The following is a 16,348-nucleotide window of genomic DNA, read 5'->3' as shown; positions in this document are numbered from 1 at the left end:
TTTTTCCATGTTTTAATGCATTTCTTTGAATTATTGTTGCATTTTGCAGGATATATATTAGTGTTGGGGCGATGAATCGGAATCGAAAAAAATCGGAACATTTTGGAATATCGAAATCGAAAAAATTATTGCCTATATTGCGATGCTAAAAACGATTATTTTAATCTCATCAATATGAGATTTTGTTTAATCTCATCAATATGAGATTTTGTTTAAAAGAAAATCCTCCACTGGTCTTATAATTCTGAGCAAGTGTAAAATGACTCATTTTAAAAAATGTAAATTTTTTAATTAAATGTTTGGAATGTAACTTTTTTTTTCATAACTTTTTAAGTTGTAGTCTTTATTATCTTAAGTGGGAGGAGTTTAAAATCTTCATCTTAAGTGGGAGGAGTTTAAAATCTTCATCTTAAGTGGGAGGAGTGGGTGTGTGTGTGGGTGTGTGTGGGGGGGGGGCGTTATAAAAACATAATCTTACTCTCTTTCACAACGCTATGCAACCCCCCCCCCTTTTTGAATTTCTAACAACTTTTTCTGTTTCTAAAATGGTTTCCCGGGTGTTTGGAGATGTATGTTGAGTAAAAAAATAAATAAATAAATAAAAGTAGTAGTAGGAAGGCAGGCTCGAACCCGTACTGCAAAGGAGGAAAACAACGGGAAAAACCTGACTTCTTTACTGTTACGGCCACTGCCAAACCGGAAGTGACGTAAGTTATAATTAAGGCTAGAAAACCGAAAGGGGAGGATGACTTTCGAAAATATCGGCGAAAAAAGCGACTCCCCATCTGTAGAAAAGTGTTCAGTTGAAGGTGAAGATATTAATATTTCTAGCCAATTTTTCGATATTTGTCGTCAAAAAAGTTGGACTGAAAATTGAGAGAGTTATTGTGTAGGGAAATGTACACAGACAGACAAACACACACAGACAGACAGTTTCACTTATATATATATATATATATATATATATATATATATATATATATATATATATATATATTAACAAATTAAAGCCGTTGAATGTATAAATGTATATTTGCGTATGCATAGGGCATACACATTACGTCGAACTACGCCTGCCAATTTCCAATTTTTCAATTTTGCCTCTTTCTTCATTCTTCTGGTTAAAAACCAAACTGATTTTATTGCCCGGGTTAAAATACCCCATGTATCAAGTTTCAAGTCTGTAGACCAAGAATTGACGAAGAAGTTTTGCATAGACCGTTCCACAGGCATATAGAGATTCACTGTAAATGTAGCTCCAAATGTTACGCAACTATGCACAATGTAGAAAATATGCATAAATACAACTGCTCATAATTGTGAAATTAAACTAATCATCAAATACGAAAACAGAAAAAAGAAACAATGAATTAATAAAAGTTAGTTTTGAAAGGAATATGCAAATTAATTATACTTTTTGTAAGTCGCTGGTATATTCACGACTAAGTGCATCAGAAAGTTCTATACACTTTTAAAATAGAAAAGTGAGCCTTTTAATAACAATGTCAGTGCGACAAATAACTCAACTTGATACATGTGTAGATAGTAGTTGTATGACGATCTCGATGCAATTACCAAATTCTTTATAGATTTAAAAATATTTAACTATAAAGTTGTTATTTATTCCCCGATTACCGTAAAAATACATGTTAAATGTACTGATATTTAAGTATACAATAGGGAGCAAATGATTTATAGATTTTTTATCGGTAGTTTAAAATCAATAAATAAACGTAGATTCCATGAACAAAGCTTCTTTCTTAGAACTGCGCGCCTGTGGAACTTTCTTCCGTTTTTCTGCTTTCCAGCTGACTACAATATGATTGTCTTCAATTCCAACGTAAACAAGTTCTTGATGAGCAGTTCCACGAATTTCCATTACTATCGATTACTATATTGTCCAATTTCTACTGTACACTCTTTAACCCTTATCCTTGAGTGGCCTCTTGGCCTTGATAAGTGGTGATGCCTGTGTAAAAAACAAAAACTTTTATTTTATTATTACTACCAGCAGTGAAATATTTTATTTTAAACAAAATCAAATATAGAAATATAATTAAAGGAATCGTTTTTGGCATCGAAAAATAGACACAGATTTTTCTGATTCCGATACCGATTCCGATTCCGATTCCGATAGCTCAAAAAGTTCCGAATTTTTTTGTTTTCCGATTCCGACTAATCATCCCAACACTAATAGATGATACCTGTAATGAACCTAGACACTAGTGGTTATGAGCCGTGTGTTGATACGTTCAAGTATACGCATTGACATCTCTTAAATATCTCATTTTTACACTTGTCATATCAGTCTTGAAGGATACAGGACACACCTAACTTCTTTGTCAGTTTCGGGTTAGGGTTGTAAGAATCTAACAAAATATTACAATTATTTGCCCGTATGCATATACGACGGCTGTCAAAAAGAAGGTTTGGGAAAAATGATGTCTGATTAGAATTACGGGTTAGTCACGCGTGACACAATAACGGATAACATAAGGAATCCACGAGGTAAGAAAGGCTTTCCAGAAATACTTTCGAAAAGCATTGATCCTCCGTGTAATTTAAATCAACCAACATTCGATGAATGAAGTTTCTTTCTGAGAACTCTCTTTCTGTGGGACACATTACCGTGGGTATGTTTCCCTACTATCAACAAATATCTGCCGAGTCGTCCTGTGAATTAAATATACCAGTTTCCAATCAGTGCTGATCACTTTCACTCAATTATCTTAACCCTTCGAGTGCTAAAACGCCTTCTATCAACTCATATTAAATGCACCTTTTAAGAATGATAAATCACGCCTGTCATACAAAGTTGAGACGTAGTTTAGCAATAGTTGTCCTCACTAATAATGATACTAATACAACTGTAGAATATTGATGTCTGAAATATTTCGATATTTTCATGTTTCATATTAATTGATGCAAATATTTGATTCAAATGCAACTAATCAGTTTCAATCTCTTCTGGATCGCACACCGGTTCTCAGTTGTTGTATAACGAATTGCGTTCATGCGTTCAATCAGTTAGCAGCGGGAAAGCCAAGTTGTCTGATTAACACATGTCAGATCAACTAGAAAAAGTTTTTCCTGATGTGCAAGCGAATCCTGCCTCGCGCTATCAGCGTCGTCATTAGACTTCACTTACTAATATAGTGACACGTCGACTTACGTTCTTTATATTTTAGCATAAACTTACTTTCAAATAAGAATCATTTCGACTCTGCTGGCTTTACAAACGAATACCTACAAATTTTGGAAGAACAATATCCTGTTATGAACTCTAAATACTATTTTCCTTGTTTAGAGTCATGGACTGACAATAACCTTTTTCTCATCTAGATACATGGGCCTATAATAATATATGGACTTATAATAATATATGGACTTATAGTAATATATGGACTTATAATAATATATGGACTTATAATAATACATGGACTTATAATAATATATAGACTTATAGTAATATGTGGACCTATAATAATATATGTACCTATAATATTATATGGACTTATAATAATATATGGACTTATAATAATACATGGACTTATAATAATATATGGACTTATAGTAATATATGGACTTATAATAATATATGGGTCTATAATAATATATGGACCTATAATAATATGTGGACCTATAATAATATATGGACCTATAATAATATATGGACCTATAATATTATATGGACTTATAATAATATATGGACTTATAATAATACATGGACTTATAATAATATATAGACTTATAGTAATATGTGGACCTATAATAATATATGTACCTATAATATTATATGGACTTATAATAATATATGGACTTATAATAATACATGGACTTATAATAATATATAGACTTATAATAATATATGGGCCTATAATAAAATATGGACCTATAATAATATATGGGCCTATAATAATATATGGACCTATAATATTATATGGACTTATAATAATATATGGACTTATAATAATACATGGACTTATAATAATATATAGACTTATAATAATATGTGGACCTATAATAATATATGGACCTATAATATTATATGGACTTATAATAATATATGGACTTATAATAATATATGGACCTATAATAATACATGAACCTATAATAATACATGGACTTATAATAATATATGGACTTATAATAATATATGGACCTATAATAATATATGGACCTATAATAATACATGAACCTATAATAATATATGGACCTATAATAATATATGGAACTATAATAATACATGAACCTATAATAATATATGGACTTATAATAATACATGAACCTATAATAATATACGGACTTATAATAATATATGGACTTATAATAATATATGGACCTATATAATAATATATTCTTTGTCTTGATTACAATGCATCAATATAAACTTTCTCCGACAAGGCATATGAACATATGTCGTCTCTAATCACAAATATCCATCCGTTGCTTATAGAAAGAAAACGAGAAATAAAATTGATAAAATATAAAACGAGATTATTTATTTCTTTACACGATAAATACTCTCGTTCCAGTGTATATTTGTTCTTTCTCATATTGAGGTTCTACACGTTAGGCAAAGATGTGCCTCATAGCGTCGATAAATCATAACTATTTTCACCATTCGATTCAGTTTCTGATCCATTAGATCGGCCATCATATTTTTTCTGCATTTCCATTTTGAGATCAGGTGCTCGCATCCTTGTGGTGCTCGTGGCCTATCCAACATTCAGGCTTGACCTAAAGTCACATCTGATCATTATTGGGTGATGAAAAGATATAACCAAGCAAGAAAGGGTACAGATCTTAAAACATTATTAAAGAAAGAGGATACAATTATTTCATAATTTCCTTTTAAAATATATAACCCTTATCCTCGAGGAGCCTTTCATAAGTGGTGACTCCCTTGTAAAAAAAAATAATTGGAAAATTATCATGATGACAGGTTATCTTACTTTAACGCAGTTATGCCAGGAAGAAAAAATAACTAATGAGAAACTCTATAATTCTTAAAAATACGACTATCCCAGTATGTTAAGATAAGAAAGAACCAGAAAGTGAAAGAGCAACCACCTCCCATTAAAAATCCAAATTAATGACCTTGTGTATAAGTGTATATATTTAAGCTAAATATAACTAACACGATGGACCTCATGAGGTTTACTAATAGCCCTACTAAAAGCGATTCTATAAATTCGAGAAACGTAAGGCGATACCAGTATTCAGTTTAGCACAGACTAATTTCACAATATATTAATAATGTGTTTAAGCGGAAGATGACAGATGTCACGTGGTTAACGACACGAATTATCGACCTGGGTGTTCGAAGTTCGAATTCAATTCGTTCCACAAAAATCACTTTCACTTAAGATATTACCAACCTTCATGTGGTCCCTCCCGTAATCCCTAATGTTTTTCTAGAAATAATTCTGACTGGAAAAATATCAGGGAAACCAATGCCAACAACAGGATTTTCGTATTCTTACACAATAGATGGTGTGTTTATGTGATCTTAAACTTTCTTAGAGTGTGTTTGTTTGTCGGAGTTTAACAATTTTTCGACCATTGTGAGGTTGCCATTTCGGATTAAACACTTCTTTTTTTTAACTCAGACAGTTTTTACAATTAACAAGGCCGATAGCCATTAGTCGCGTGCTCTCGTGTAATGAATGAATGCGTGAATGTAGGATTGACATGAAATTTTTAAAGAAAAACTAAAATGACCGAAAAATGGGCTGAAATGACTTAAATAAATAATAATTTAGAATGACTTTAATGAACTTAGGGATGAACTGAATGGCCTTAAGAATGACTTGAATGCTTAAAAAATAACTGGAATCCTTCAAAAACAACTTGAATGATCTGGAGAATGACTTGCATGGCTTTGAGACTGACTGGTTGTAAAGTGGGTGATCATTTTACATTAAATTAATGCAGAAAAGTGATCCTGACTTTATATCACAATAAGTACAGCATGTAGTAAGAACAGATACTGCACTTTGATCTTGGCCAAAAGTCCAAGAAAAGGGTATTTATTTGCTCCCCCACCGAGCAAATTAGGCACGAGGCCGATTTTTAATGTGAGGAGTGAAGGGGAAAAGGGGACCAGCTCGCCGGAGAGTAGGGGAGCTGGATAGTGACAATTGGTATGAAGGGTTGCCCCGACATTGACCAAGGTCGTATATGTGAGGTTGCCCCCACATATGGTCTTTGCTTGCACTTTGATCTTCATATTTAATTTATTCCGTTTAAATAAAAAATTACAATTTAAAAAATTTCAATATAAAATTAAAAAATTTAAAAAAGTAAAATCTCCAAAAGACAAAACAAATTTAGGCACTTGGCCAAAAGGCCAAGAAAAGCTTAAAAAGCTAAGAACAGCATCTATTAAGAACAGACCTTTGATCTTAACCAAAAAGGCCAAGCACAAAAGTGTTAGGGACAGACCGACCGACCGACGGAGTGACTTATAGAGTCGCTTGCACACGACTAAATGTTTTGTTTTTTTGTTTTTTGTTTTTTGACAATTCATACGTCATCGCATTGTTTGATTTTTTGATTTTGGTATACGTTTTATTATTTATGTCATTCTTTTGAAGATATTTTTGAACCGTTAGCTCATAATCATATCGTATGAATGTAAAGATTCAATTATTGACATTGGTTTCCCCGATAGTTTTCTAATCATATGTTTTATCTATAAAGACATCGGATGTTTACGGGAGGAACTACGAGAAGGTTGCCAACATCCTAAGTGAAAGTGATTTTTATAGAATGAACTGGATTCGAACTTTGGATAGCCAGGCTATCAGTCTGTATTGTTAACCACTAGACCACATCCTGTAAGCTAGGAATAAAGTGTAGTATCTGTTCTGATACGACACTTTTTCTGTCCTCACTCAGTGGAGGAGAAATTCCTCATGACTGAGACAATTTAAATTTTTGTTTCTATCCAGAGCGCCCCTTTTGGGGGAACTGGATTTTCCCTACATTAAAAACCGATCTTGTGTCTAACTCTGCCCTCGTGGGGAGGCAAGTAAATAGGAACTACTAGACCACAGTCAGCACCTCTCTGAAAATCTTTAATATGTTTATTTTAAGAAAAACGTTAAGAAACGAAAAATATATTACTATAATTAGTAGACTGGGAGCTGATGATGGACAAGTGGTTAGCGACATGGACTGACAACCTGGGCGTGTCAAGTTCGAGTCTCGTGTAACGTTATACACGTAACACACGTGTTAACATGTAGGGACCTAACACGTTGTAGACTCTGTCGCAGGGAATATAATAAATGAAAGGGAGAAAACTTGAACTCGCTGTTTTAAGTTTTAACAAAACACCTTTATTCCTCCTTCTCTCGCCACGAGGGACTTCAACCACGTCTCTAACGTGATCATCCTCTATAACGTGATCGTGATCCTCGGTCTGTGCACGCGTTCTTCTTTTTATAATCTTTTTTCTTTCTCCTTGCTGTGACGTCACTTCGCATACGGCTCGGTTATTTGCATACAGCTATGTGCTTTTTTTACACTAGTTCGTTTTACAAAAAAAAATCATTTTCACTTAGGATGTTGTTAACTTTCACGTGGTCCCTCCTGTAAGTACCCGATGTCTAGAAAGAATTCTTACTGGAAAAATATCGTGGAAACCAATGCCAACAATAGAATTTTCCGATTCATACGATATGATGATGATGAGGATAATTATTATTATTATTAGAAGATATTGTAGCAATTCAATGCGATATTGTTTATATTGACGTAATAAATTTAGAGTATCATCAGAATATTATAAAGTATTAATTCAAGTGTAGTATGTAATGTGTGCTTAGATGCATTGAACCACGTGCAGGGTTCTATCTAATACACTTAATTCAAGGAACACTAACAAAAGTCATTTTCATGGCTTACTAGATGAGATTTCGACTGCGGATGTAAAGGTCGTGAGTTCAATTTTGCACCACCGTAACTCATTTTTTTTTTTAATAAAATAAAATTAAATGACACATGACAGTGCAAGAAATATGCAAAATAATTTTTGGATTTAACTTATATTTCGGTGTATGTCTACAAGATGTGTTCCAAAAATAATGCCACCTATATTTTTCTTATTCTGTCCTACTAGATCTCAGGGGATTACAAATTGCATTGTTACGATGACTGAGCTTATGCATTCATGACCTGAAAGTTTCATGTCTCTATTACAGATATTGACAGTGTGAGGTTCTAAGAAATCAACCCCTGTAATGGATGTGCGTCAGAAGCAAAGATGCGTCATTGAATTTCTGGATAAAGTAAGTGCAATGAGAATGGTGGTGACTATGTAAGAAAAAATAAACTCTGGAACACAAATGGTCGTTCATTTTAATGGTACTACTCTGGTCTGCGTAGCTCTTCAGCATTTTTAATGAAAAAATAGAACGCTTTACTTTTGGAACTACCCTTGTAAAAAATGTATATGTCTTTTGCTTTATTTTTAAGTAGACTTAGATAAAAGTCGAGAATTATACATATATATATAATTATTTACTATAATAATTATTAAATACCTCCAGACACTAGTGCTTCATCCTTGCAAGAATCATCAGTGCAGGATGTCACGATTAGCACCGGTCGATAGATTCGAACTCGGCTACAGAAGCCATCTCTGGCTTCATTTGCAGGGACCTAATCCATTTTTCCACTGTTAACCGCCAGAAATACTGTTGAAATTCAAACATTTATTTTTAAATGTTTTTTAACGTCTGTAGAGTGATCTAATCACTACATGATGATCTGCACACACACACACACACACACACACACACACACACACACATATATATATATATATATATATATATATATATATATATATATATATATATATATATATTGTGGTAATAAAACTTCTAAACTACACTTGTGATGTTAGGGTGTGTAAAGTGTTAACTTTAATCAAACTCTCCTGACAAACCCTATCTATGAACACTGCCATGCACATAAATTACCTTCGTGTGAAATTTCATAGTGATATGCCATGTTGTTTTGGAGTCCATAGAGAACGAACTCACACTCACACACACAGTTTATTTTATATAATAATAAATATAGTAAAGATCTGGAAGTTTATTTATTTTGATAAAATATATACTTTTTTTTTTAGTCAATCTATTTACATTCACAATAAGCTCTTCAAAAGAATTTTAAGATCTTTCTTGTAAATATACCCGATGAATCAAGTGCAAAAGAAATTTAAGCAATTGCACTTGAAGGGGAAGTTAGAATCTTAAAACGTTCTTTGGGTTTGAATGTAGCGGATGAACATCTGGCATCTGGAAGGATGTTTCCTTTCCAGCTAGAACAAAATGATAGGAAAATTGGAGAAAAGTGTTTTTTTTTTTTTTTTTTTTTTTTTTTTGTTTTTTGTTTGTTTGTTTTTGTTTGATTGTTGTTTTTTGTTTGTTTTTGTTGCTTGTTGTTTGTTTGTTTTTGTTTGTTTTTGTTGTTTTTTTTTGTTTTTTTTTGTTTGTTTGTTTTTTGTCAGTTTGTTTTTGTTTGTTTGTGTTTGCTTTTTTTTTGTTTTTGCTCGTTTTTGCTTGTTTTTATTTGTTTTTGTTTGTTTTTTTCGTTTGTTTTTGTTTGTTTTTTGTTTGTTTTTGTTTGTTTTTTGTTTGTTTTTTTGTCTATTTTTTTTTTCAAACAAAAACATGAGTTAGACATGCCACCTTAATTGTGTTTTATGTGAGAGAGATTTGATGATTATCCATTGTTTTTAAACTAAACTGTTTAGCTTACATTAGGCATTCTCGCCAAAATACCGTATTCACTCTGTGGGTTGATCTTACTGAGATGATGATCTCCAATTTCTTCAATCTTAATAAAAAATTAATCATAAATATATATAGAAAATATATATTATGGATAATTATTGAAGCTTTACAGGCCAGTAATAATCAAGACAAGCACAATGGTATAGTTGACAAAAACGTGCATTAACAAGAGTATGTTACAGAAGTACACGTCTGGTTCTGGAGCCATAACTGTCACGAATCTTTATGTATTGAATTTAACTATATTTATAGTCTATGAGTAATTTAATCATTTCAAAAATAGGAATATAAGCTTAAACCCATAACAATAATATAGAAATGAAAAATCCTATTAGTTTGCTATCGAATTTACATACGTGTTTACGGTGTGTAGAGTGAAATTGTAAATCAGCTGAAAAGTGAGAGTACTCTTTTTGGTATATGCTCACCATAGAGATATTAAAAACTATTAGAAAGTTGAATTTATTTATGAATGGCTACTGATCAAGGCCTGTAGGCTATTCGATGATAATGATTACAGAGATCGTCTGTTGAACTATGATTGCCGCTACGAGAAGACAGGAAACTATGGGGGGAAACGGTAGAAGATTATTTACGAGAAATCGATTATCCAAAGGACATCTCAGAAAGTAATTGTTTACATTAGAGTTGAAAACAGATATGCGTAGTCGACTGGGAAGCAGATTCGTGGTATCGTGCTCTATAGATGGGATGTTCTGTGAAAGAAACTTTCTTCATGGAAGTTCCGTTTGGTTTTTGGTAAAGAGAGAGGAAAAAGTTTTTTAGCTGTGGTTGTAGCTAGACGAGCTCTTGCTGTTTCACGAAGGAATCACCAGGGATTGAGAGTCAGTAGAACACTTACCTAATGATACATCAGAGAGAGGATAACATCTTTTCGGTGTAAAAGATGCTGGGGGGTGACGAGAAGATATCGCTTCCACTAGATTCGAAATCGATTTTGTACTTTGTCAAGACAAGCAACATTGTTGAGAGTGATTCGACGACGTATATGATGACATTACTTTATCTTCCAACGAATCTGGTTCTTACAGATTAAAAGATTGCATAAAACAACAGTAGAATAATCCAAACATTTTTTCCAGCAAACTTAGCAACAGATATTACGCAAGTCTTCCTTTCCAAATCCGACATAAAAAATAATAAACAACCAAATATAAATTATGATTGTGAATTGATTCCCGTTCTTAAGTTATTGGAAAGTTACTTACTAGTATATATATATATATATATATGTAAAAATATATATATATATATATATATATATATATATATAAAATTATTCATTATAATAATTATTAAATACCTACACACACTAATGTTTCATCCTTTCGGAAATCTTCAGTACAGGGTCTCACGATTAACGCCGGTCAATAGATTTGAACCCCGCGACAAAAGCCATCTCTGGCTCCATTAGCAAGAACAATATTCATTCAGCTACCATTAACGACGAGAGATGTTGTTGAATTTTAAACATTTATTTCATTAAATGTTTTTAACGTCAGTCAGAGTGATCAAGTCATTATATGACTCTCTCTCTCTCTCTCTCTCTCTCTCTCTCTCTATATATATATATATATATATATATATATATATATATATATATATATAGATATATAGATATTGAGAGAGAGAGAGGGGAGGAGGAGGGGAGTTTAATCATTCATTTGAAACTTACTCGGTTTGTAAATACCAATCGTAACTACGTGACTAAATATGCAGCAATAACATAATTTTGCACATTGTTAGTCGCAATGCGAAACAATATTTTAGTGGATACCTTTTGAAAAGGAATAAATGACTAACTGGGAAAACTTGATATTTGAAACTATTATTATTATTATTATATATATATATATATATATATATATATATATATATATATATATATATATATATATATATATATATTACAGAAGTGAAAGTCGGTCCTAGAAGCTTATCAAAGGAAGAGGCAATGGACTTCTTGAAGAAGGCAGCCATTCATTTCGACTGAAGAAAACTTAGAATCCGAGCGTTGATGGTGAAAGGTAAGAGCTTGGTTTTAGAGATATTTGACGTAAAAAAAATCCACAAATCGGAGAAGATATTGATTAGCAGTGCTTTTTGAAGTGCTACCAAAGATAGATGTATGATTCGGACTTTTGATCGTTAATGACTATCGAAAATATCTCAGTCCAAAACTAAAGAATCTTTTAGTGTGTTTTTTTATATGTACGATGAACTTAAGACAGCCGGGTGGAATCATAATGGATGAACATTTGCTTATAGTAAAAGGAAAGTAATTAAAAATAAGACATAAAAAAAAATAATAAATAAACAAGCATCACTTATGATGGTGAATTGAGTCCGCTTATGTATTGGTCAGAAAAATATCGGTACTGTCTGATTTTAATTTGAATTATGCTCGATAAATATATCTCGGATTCTTTTTGTATTCTGTTTCTAAATATTATGCTCTCATATTGAATTTCTTCTTTATAATTGAGCACTTTTCTGTGGTTTCTTTCCCAACAAACACCACACAGTATATATATATATATATATATATATATATATATATATATATATATGTATATATATATATAAATATATATATATATATATATATATATATATATATATATATATTTATATATATATATATATATATATATGAGCAAACAGTTAATAAAATATGTTAAAAAACACTTTGAAATGAGTTAAAAACATATGTAATCTGAAAAGGAAACACTAGATAAATGGATAGTCCTTAATCCGCGGAGTTTCGAAGAAATACTCTCCTTCTCATCAGAGGGTAGGAATTAGCAAAATGCGGGATCGGATTTTGCATGCAAAAGTATTTGATGAAACAACAAGTAAGTCAAAGATTTTACTTGAAAACAAAAAAATGAATATATATATTATACAGTGGGATGCAGAAAACTTTTTCAGAGCAGGTGCTCAAGTGAAGAAAACTGCAAAAATATAGTAATGAACACCCTTTCGGTGGGGGACAGGCCTATAATATATTCATCTGAAAAGGGCACTTTTAAAACAGGGGTAAAAGGGGTAGGCATTTTGGCACCTTTACCACCCCTCTGCGTTCCCTGTACATGCACTCATGTGCAAAAAAAAAATGGGCCAAGAGTGAAAGAAGGAAGAAATCGATTTTTCAATATTTTTCTATTAATTTTTGTTAATTTTAACTGAGAATTTCTATTTTGCAGATCATTATTATTAGTGCATATAATAATAAGTGGAAAAATTAATCCTAAAAATGGTAAGACCACATCTTGGCGAGGATATAAAAAATCGAATTGCAGGATTAAGGCAGTCCAAAATAACTTACGAGCAGATTTTTAATATTTTAAGAAAAGAAAATCTGAAAACATTTCTTTCTGCAGTGAAGCGAATTGGTCAAAGCTTCGAAGTCGAATGCTTAGTAAAAAGGAAATCTGGAGCTGGTCGCCCTAGAACATCCACTTTGAAGTACGACCACAGGCTTAAATTAACTGTTTTGAAGGATCGAAAGAAAACTTATATTGACCATAGCAAAGAATTCAAAACAGGGGCTGGAAATTCTCTTTCCATATATACAATATCTAGACGAATGAAAAAAATAAGATTTTCTCCTAAAAGGTGTGCAAAGAAGCCATTTTTATTTAAGAATAACATCAATGATAAAAAAAAAACAGATTATTCTCGTGTTATGGTAAGAAAGATGCAGACTGGTTCAGGAATGTTTTCTGATCAAATGAATCAAGATTTTGTCTTGTTAGTGATGCTTCTGATGCTCCCGAATGATGCATTCGAAGAACTGGAGAAAGATTTTCGCCAAGTTGCATAAAAACGACATTTAAACACGGGAATGGAGGGATAATGGTATGGGGAACTTTTACTGCAGCAGGAGTTGCGGAACTTATTAGATGTGAGAAGTCAATCAATGCAAAGGAATACATTCGAATGATAGAAACAGAACTGATACCAAGTATCCAGAAGCATGATAATGCCCCTGCATACACTGCTAAAGTCACAAAAATGATTTCCTTATAATTCAATTGATCTGATGTTTTGTCCTGGTCAAACCCCCGATTTAAATCCAATCGAGAATATTTGGCCCATAATATCTCGTGCATTGGCTGGAAGAACTTTTTTCAAAAATGACAAACTGTGGGAAGCTGTGCAAAGTGAATGGAATAGCATCTCCTCTTCACAGAGTTTCACTTTGGTTGAGAGTATGTATAAAAGGATTGATCTTTTAAAGAAATCAAAAGGGAATGCGATGTCATACTAAGCATTTATTAAAGTAAATGTCTTGTTCTGTGTTATTTGTCTTGCTTAAGTTTCCTTGTTCAATTGTTCGTTGTTCAATATAGCTTTAGTGCAATAAAATGTATAAAATTTGTTTGACCTAATTTTTTCTCACGAGTATATATATATATATATATATATATATATATATATATATATATATATCACCTGTCTTTTTACATGTATGTATGTATGCATGTATGTATGTATGTCTCGCAAAAACTTTCGACAGAGGCGACGGATTTCACGAGATCGATATATTTTGAAGCCGACCCTTCGGACGACAAATATCGAAAAATTAGCCAAAAACAATAATTCCTTCACCCTCAACTGGGCACTTTTCTACAGGAAGAGGTCGTTTTTTTCACCGATATTTTCGAAAGTCATCGCCTCTTTTCGATTGTCTAGCCTTAATTTAAGCCTATGTCACTTCTAGCTAACGCGTCACGTTTTTGGTGTTTTTTTTTATTTCACTTCCTTTTCTTCAGTCGCAGTACAGGTTTGAGCCTGCCTGCCTACTACCACTTCTTTTTTTGCTTTGCGCTCGCAATTTTCCCTTTTTTTTTTTTTTTTTTTTTTTTTTTTTTTGCTCAACTAACACCTTTACACACCTCCCCTTTCTTTTCCACCTTTGCGTCATGGGTTCGAGCCTGCCTGTCTGCTTCAACTTTTTTTTTTTTTTGCTCAACACACACCTACAAACACCCGGACAACGCCGGGGACCCAGACTTTATATTCGAATAATAATGGTTGTAAATTCTAATTTGCAAAATTTTAACTTGCTTCTACAACTATGTATATATAGAGAGAGATATATACGAATTTATACAGATTTATATACATTTATACATGCACACACACACACACACACACACACACACACACACACACACACACACACATATATATATATATATATATATATATATATATATATATATATGACACGCCTTTTCTGCAAGTCGAGTAACGGTAGGCAAGTTTCTAGTGTCTCTATTATTTACTGTTTCCCCCCCCCAAGACTTCAGAGTTAAACATACGTTGTTCCAGCTCCCCAAAAAAGAAGCGGACAGTTTTCACTTCTGCGCAAATAAAGGCCCCTCGGACGACAGAAAATACTCCCAAGAAAGTAATAATGCTTGGGGAATGGCTTAATCACAATTAACTGATACTAGGCTCTGATCCAAGATCGACTTGTTCTGTTCGAACATGAATAAAAGTCTTTATTTACTATCCTCCCTTTAAGGGTAACGTAATGGCATAACAGACACTCTGGGTGGGGACAAAATTTATATTGCCCCAGTATAGAAAGATGTGTCTTCAGGGACCGAAATCAAAAAGGCTACAGTGTGGTATCAGAACAGATACTACACTTTATTCATAGTCATAAAAATAGTCATTTAAATAATAAATAAAAAATAGTAAAAGAAATTGCGATACTTACCAGAGTAAATACAGAATAAATTGAAAACAGAAATTCTGAAGTTTTCATTTTGGATTCTTTAAAACAATCGACAACGGTTTATCAAAATGTTAAGGGGCTTCTAGCCATGGAGATTTTGAGAAACCAGTCTCAGAATTCAGTAACTAATTCCTTCTTTTTTGTGCAAATCTTTATTTTTTATGTATATAGTTCTTTAAGTGCGTTATTATTTTTTTAAATATAATTATTTCATAATTATATTTATTTATTATCTTTTTTTAATTCATTTATTTAATTTCCAATCCGTTTGAGTGTTGATATTTTTTTCTAAACATTGCGCAATTTTTTTGCTCTTGTTCTTTCGTATATATATATATATATATATGTTTTTTTTTTTTGGTTTTTTTTTTTTAGATTACGAAAAGACCACGGGTTTAACGTGATTTACCAATCATATAAATTCCACGACGAGAAGTTTTTGCTCCAATAGAAAATATTGTTTTTCCAACTTGGTAATGATTGATTAGTCAGTAGAATAATTTAAAAGAAATTAGTCACGTAACCACGTTTTTTTTTTTTTTTTTTAATTTTATTTCGTCCAGTAAAAAAAAAAGATCGTTTTTTTTGTTTTTTAATTTTATTTCGTCCACGTAAAAAAAAAGATCGTTTTTTTTTTTTTTTAATTTTATTTCGTCCACGTAAAAAAAAAGATCGTTTTTTTTTTTTTAATTTTATTTCGTCCACGTAAAAAAAAAGATCGTTTTTTTTTTTTTTTTTATTTCGTCCACGTAAAAAAAAA

The 16,348-nt window shown here is 32.0% G+C and overlaps 1 protein-coding gene across 1 annotated transcript in view; it reads right to left on the bottom strand.

Annotated features, from left to right (window-relative positions):
• Positions 1-16,348, bottom strand: part of LOC145246623 (uncharacterized) — a 110,206-nt gene that overhangs the window by 93,719 nt on the left and 139 nt on the right. Inside the window, exon 1 of the mRNA XM_080108298.1 lies at positions 15,571-16,348. This exon is cut by the window's right edge and continues 139 nt beyond it. Coding sequence (XP_079964424.1) covers positions 15,571-15,618 — 48 coding nt within the window. The 5' untranslated portion in view covers positions 15,619-16,348. The remainder of the gene's footprint in view (positions 1-15,570) is intronic.

Source organism: Euprymna scolopes, chromosome 24 (assembly GCF_053919585.1).
Source record: "Euprymna scolopes isolate OS-2025 chromosome 24, ASM5391958v1, whole genome shotgun sequence".
NCBI classification, from domain to species: domain Eukaryota; kingdom Metazoa; phylum Mollusca; class Cephalopoda; order Sepiida; family Sepiolidae; genus Euprymna; species Euprymna scolopes.
Note: the sequence above shows the minus strand (reverse complement) of the source record. Positions and strands in the feature narration are given on the sequence as shown.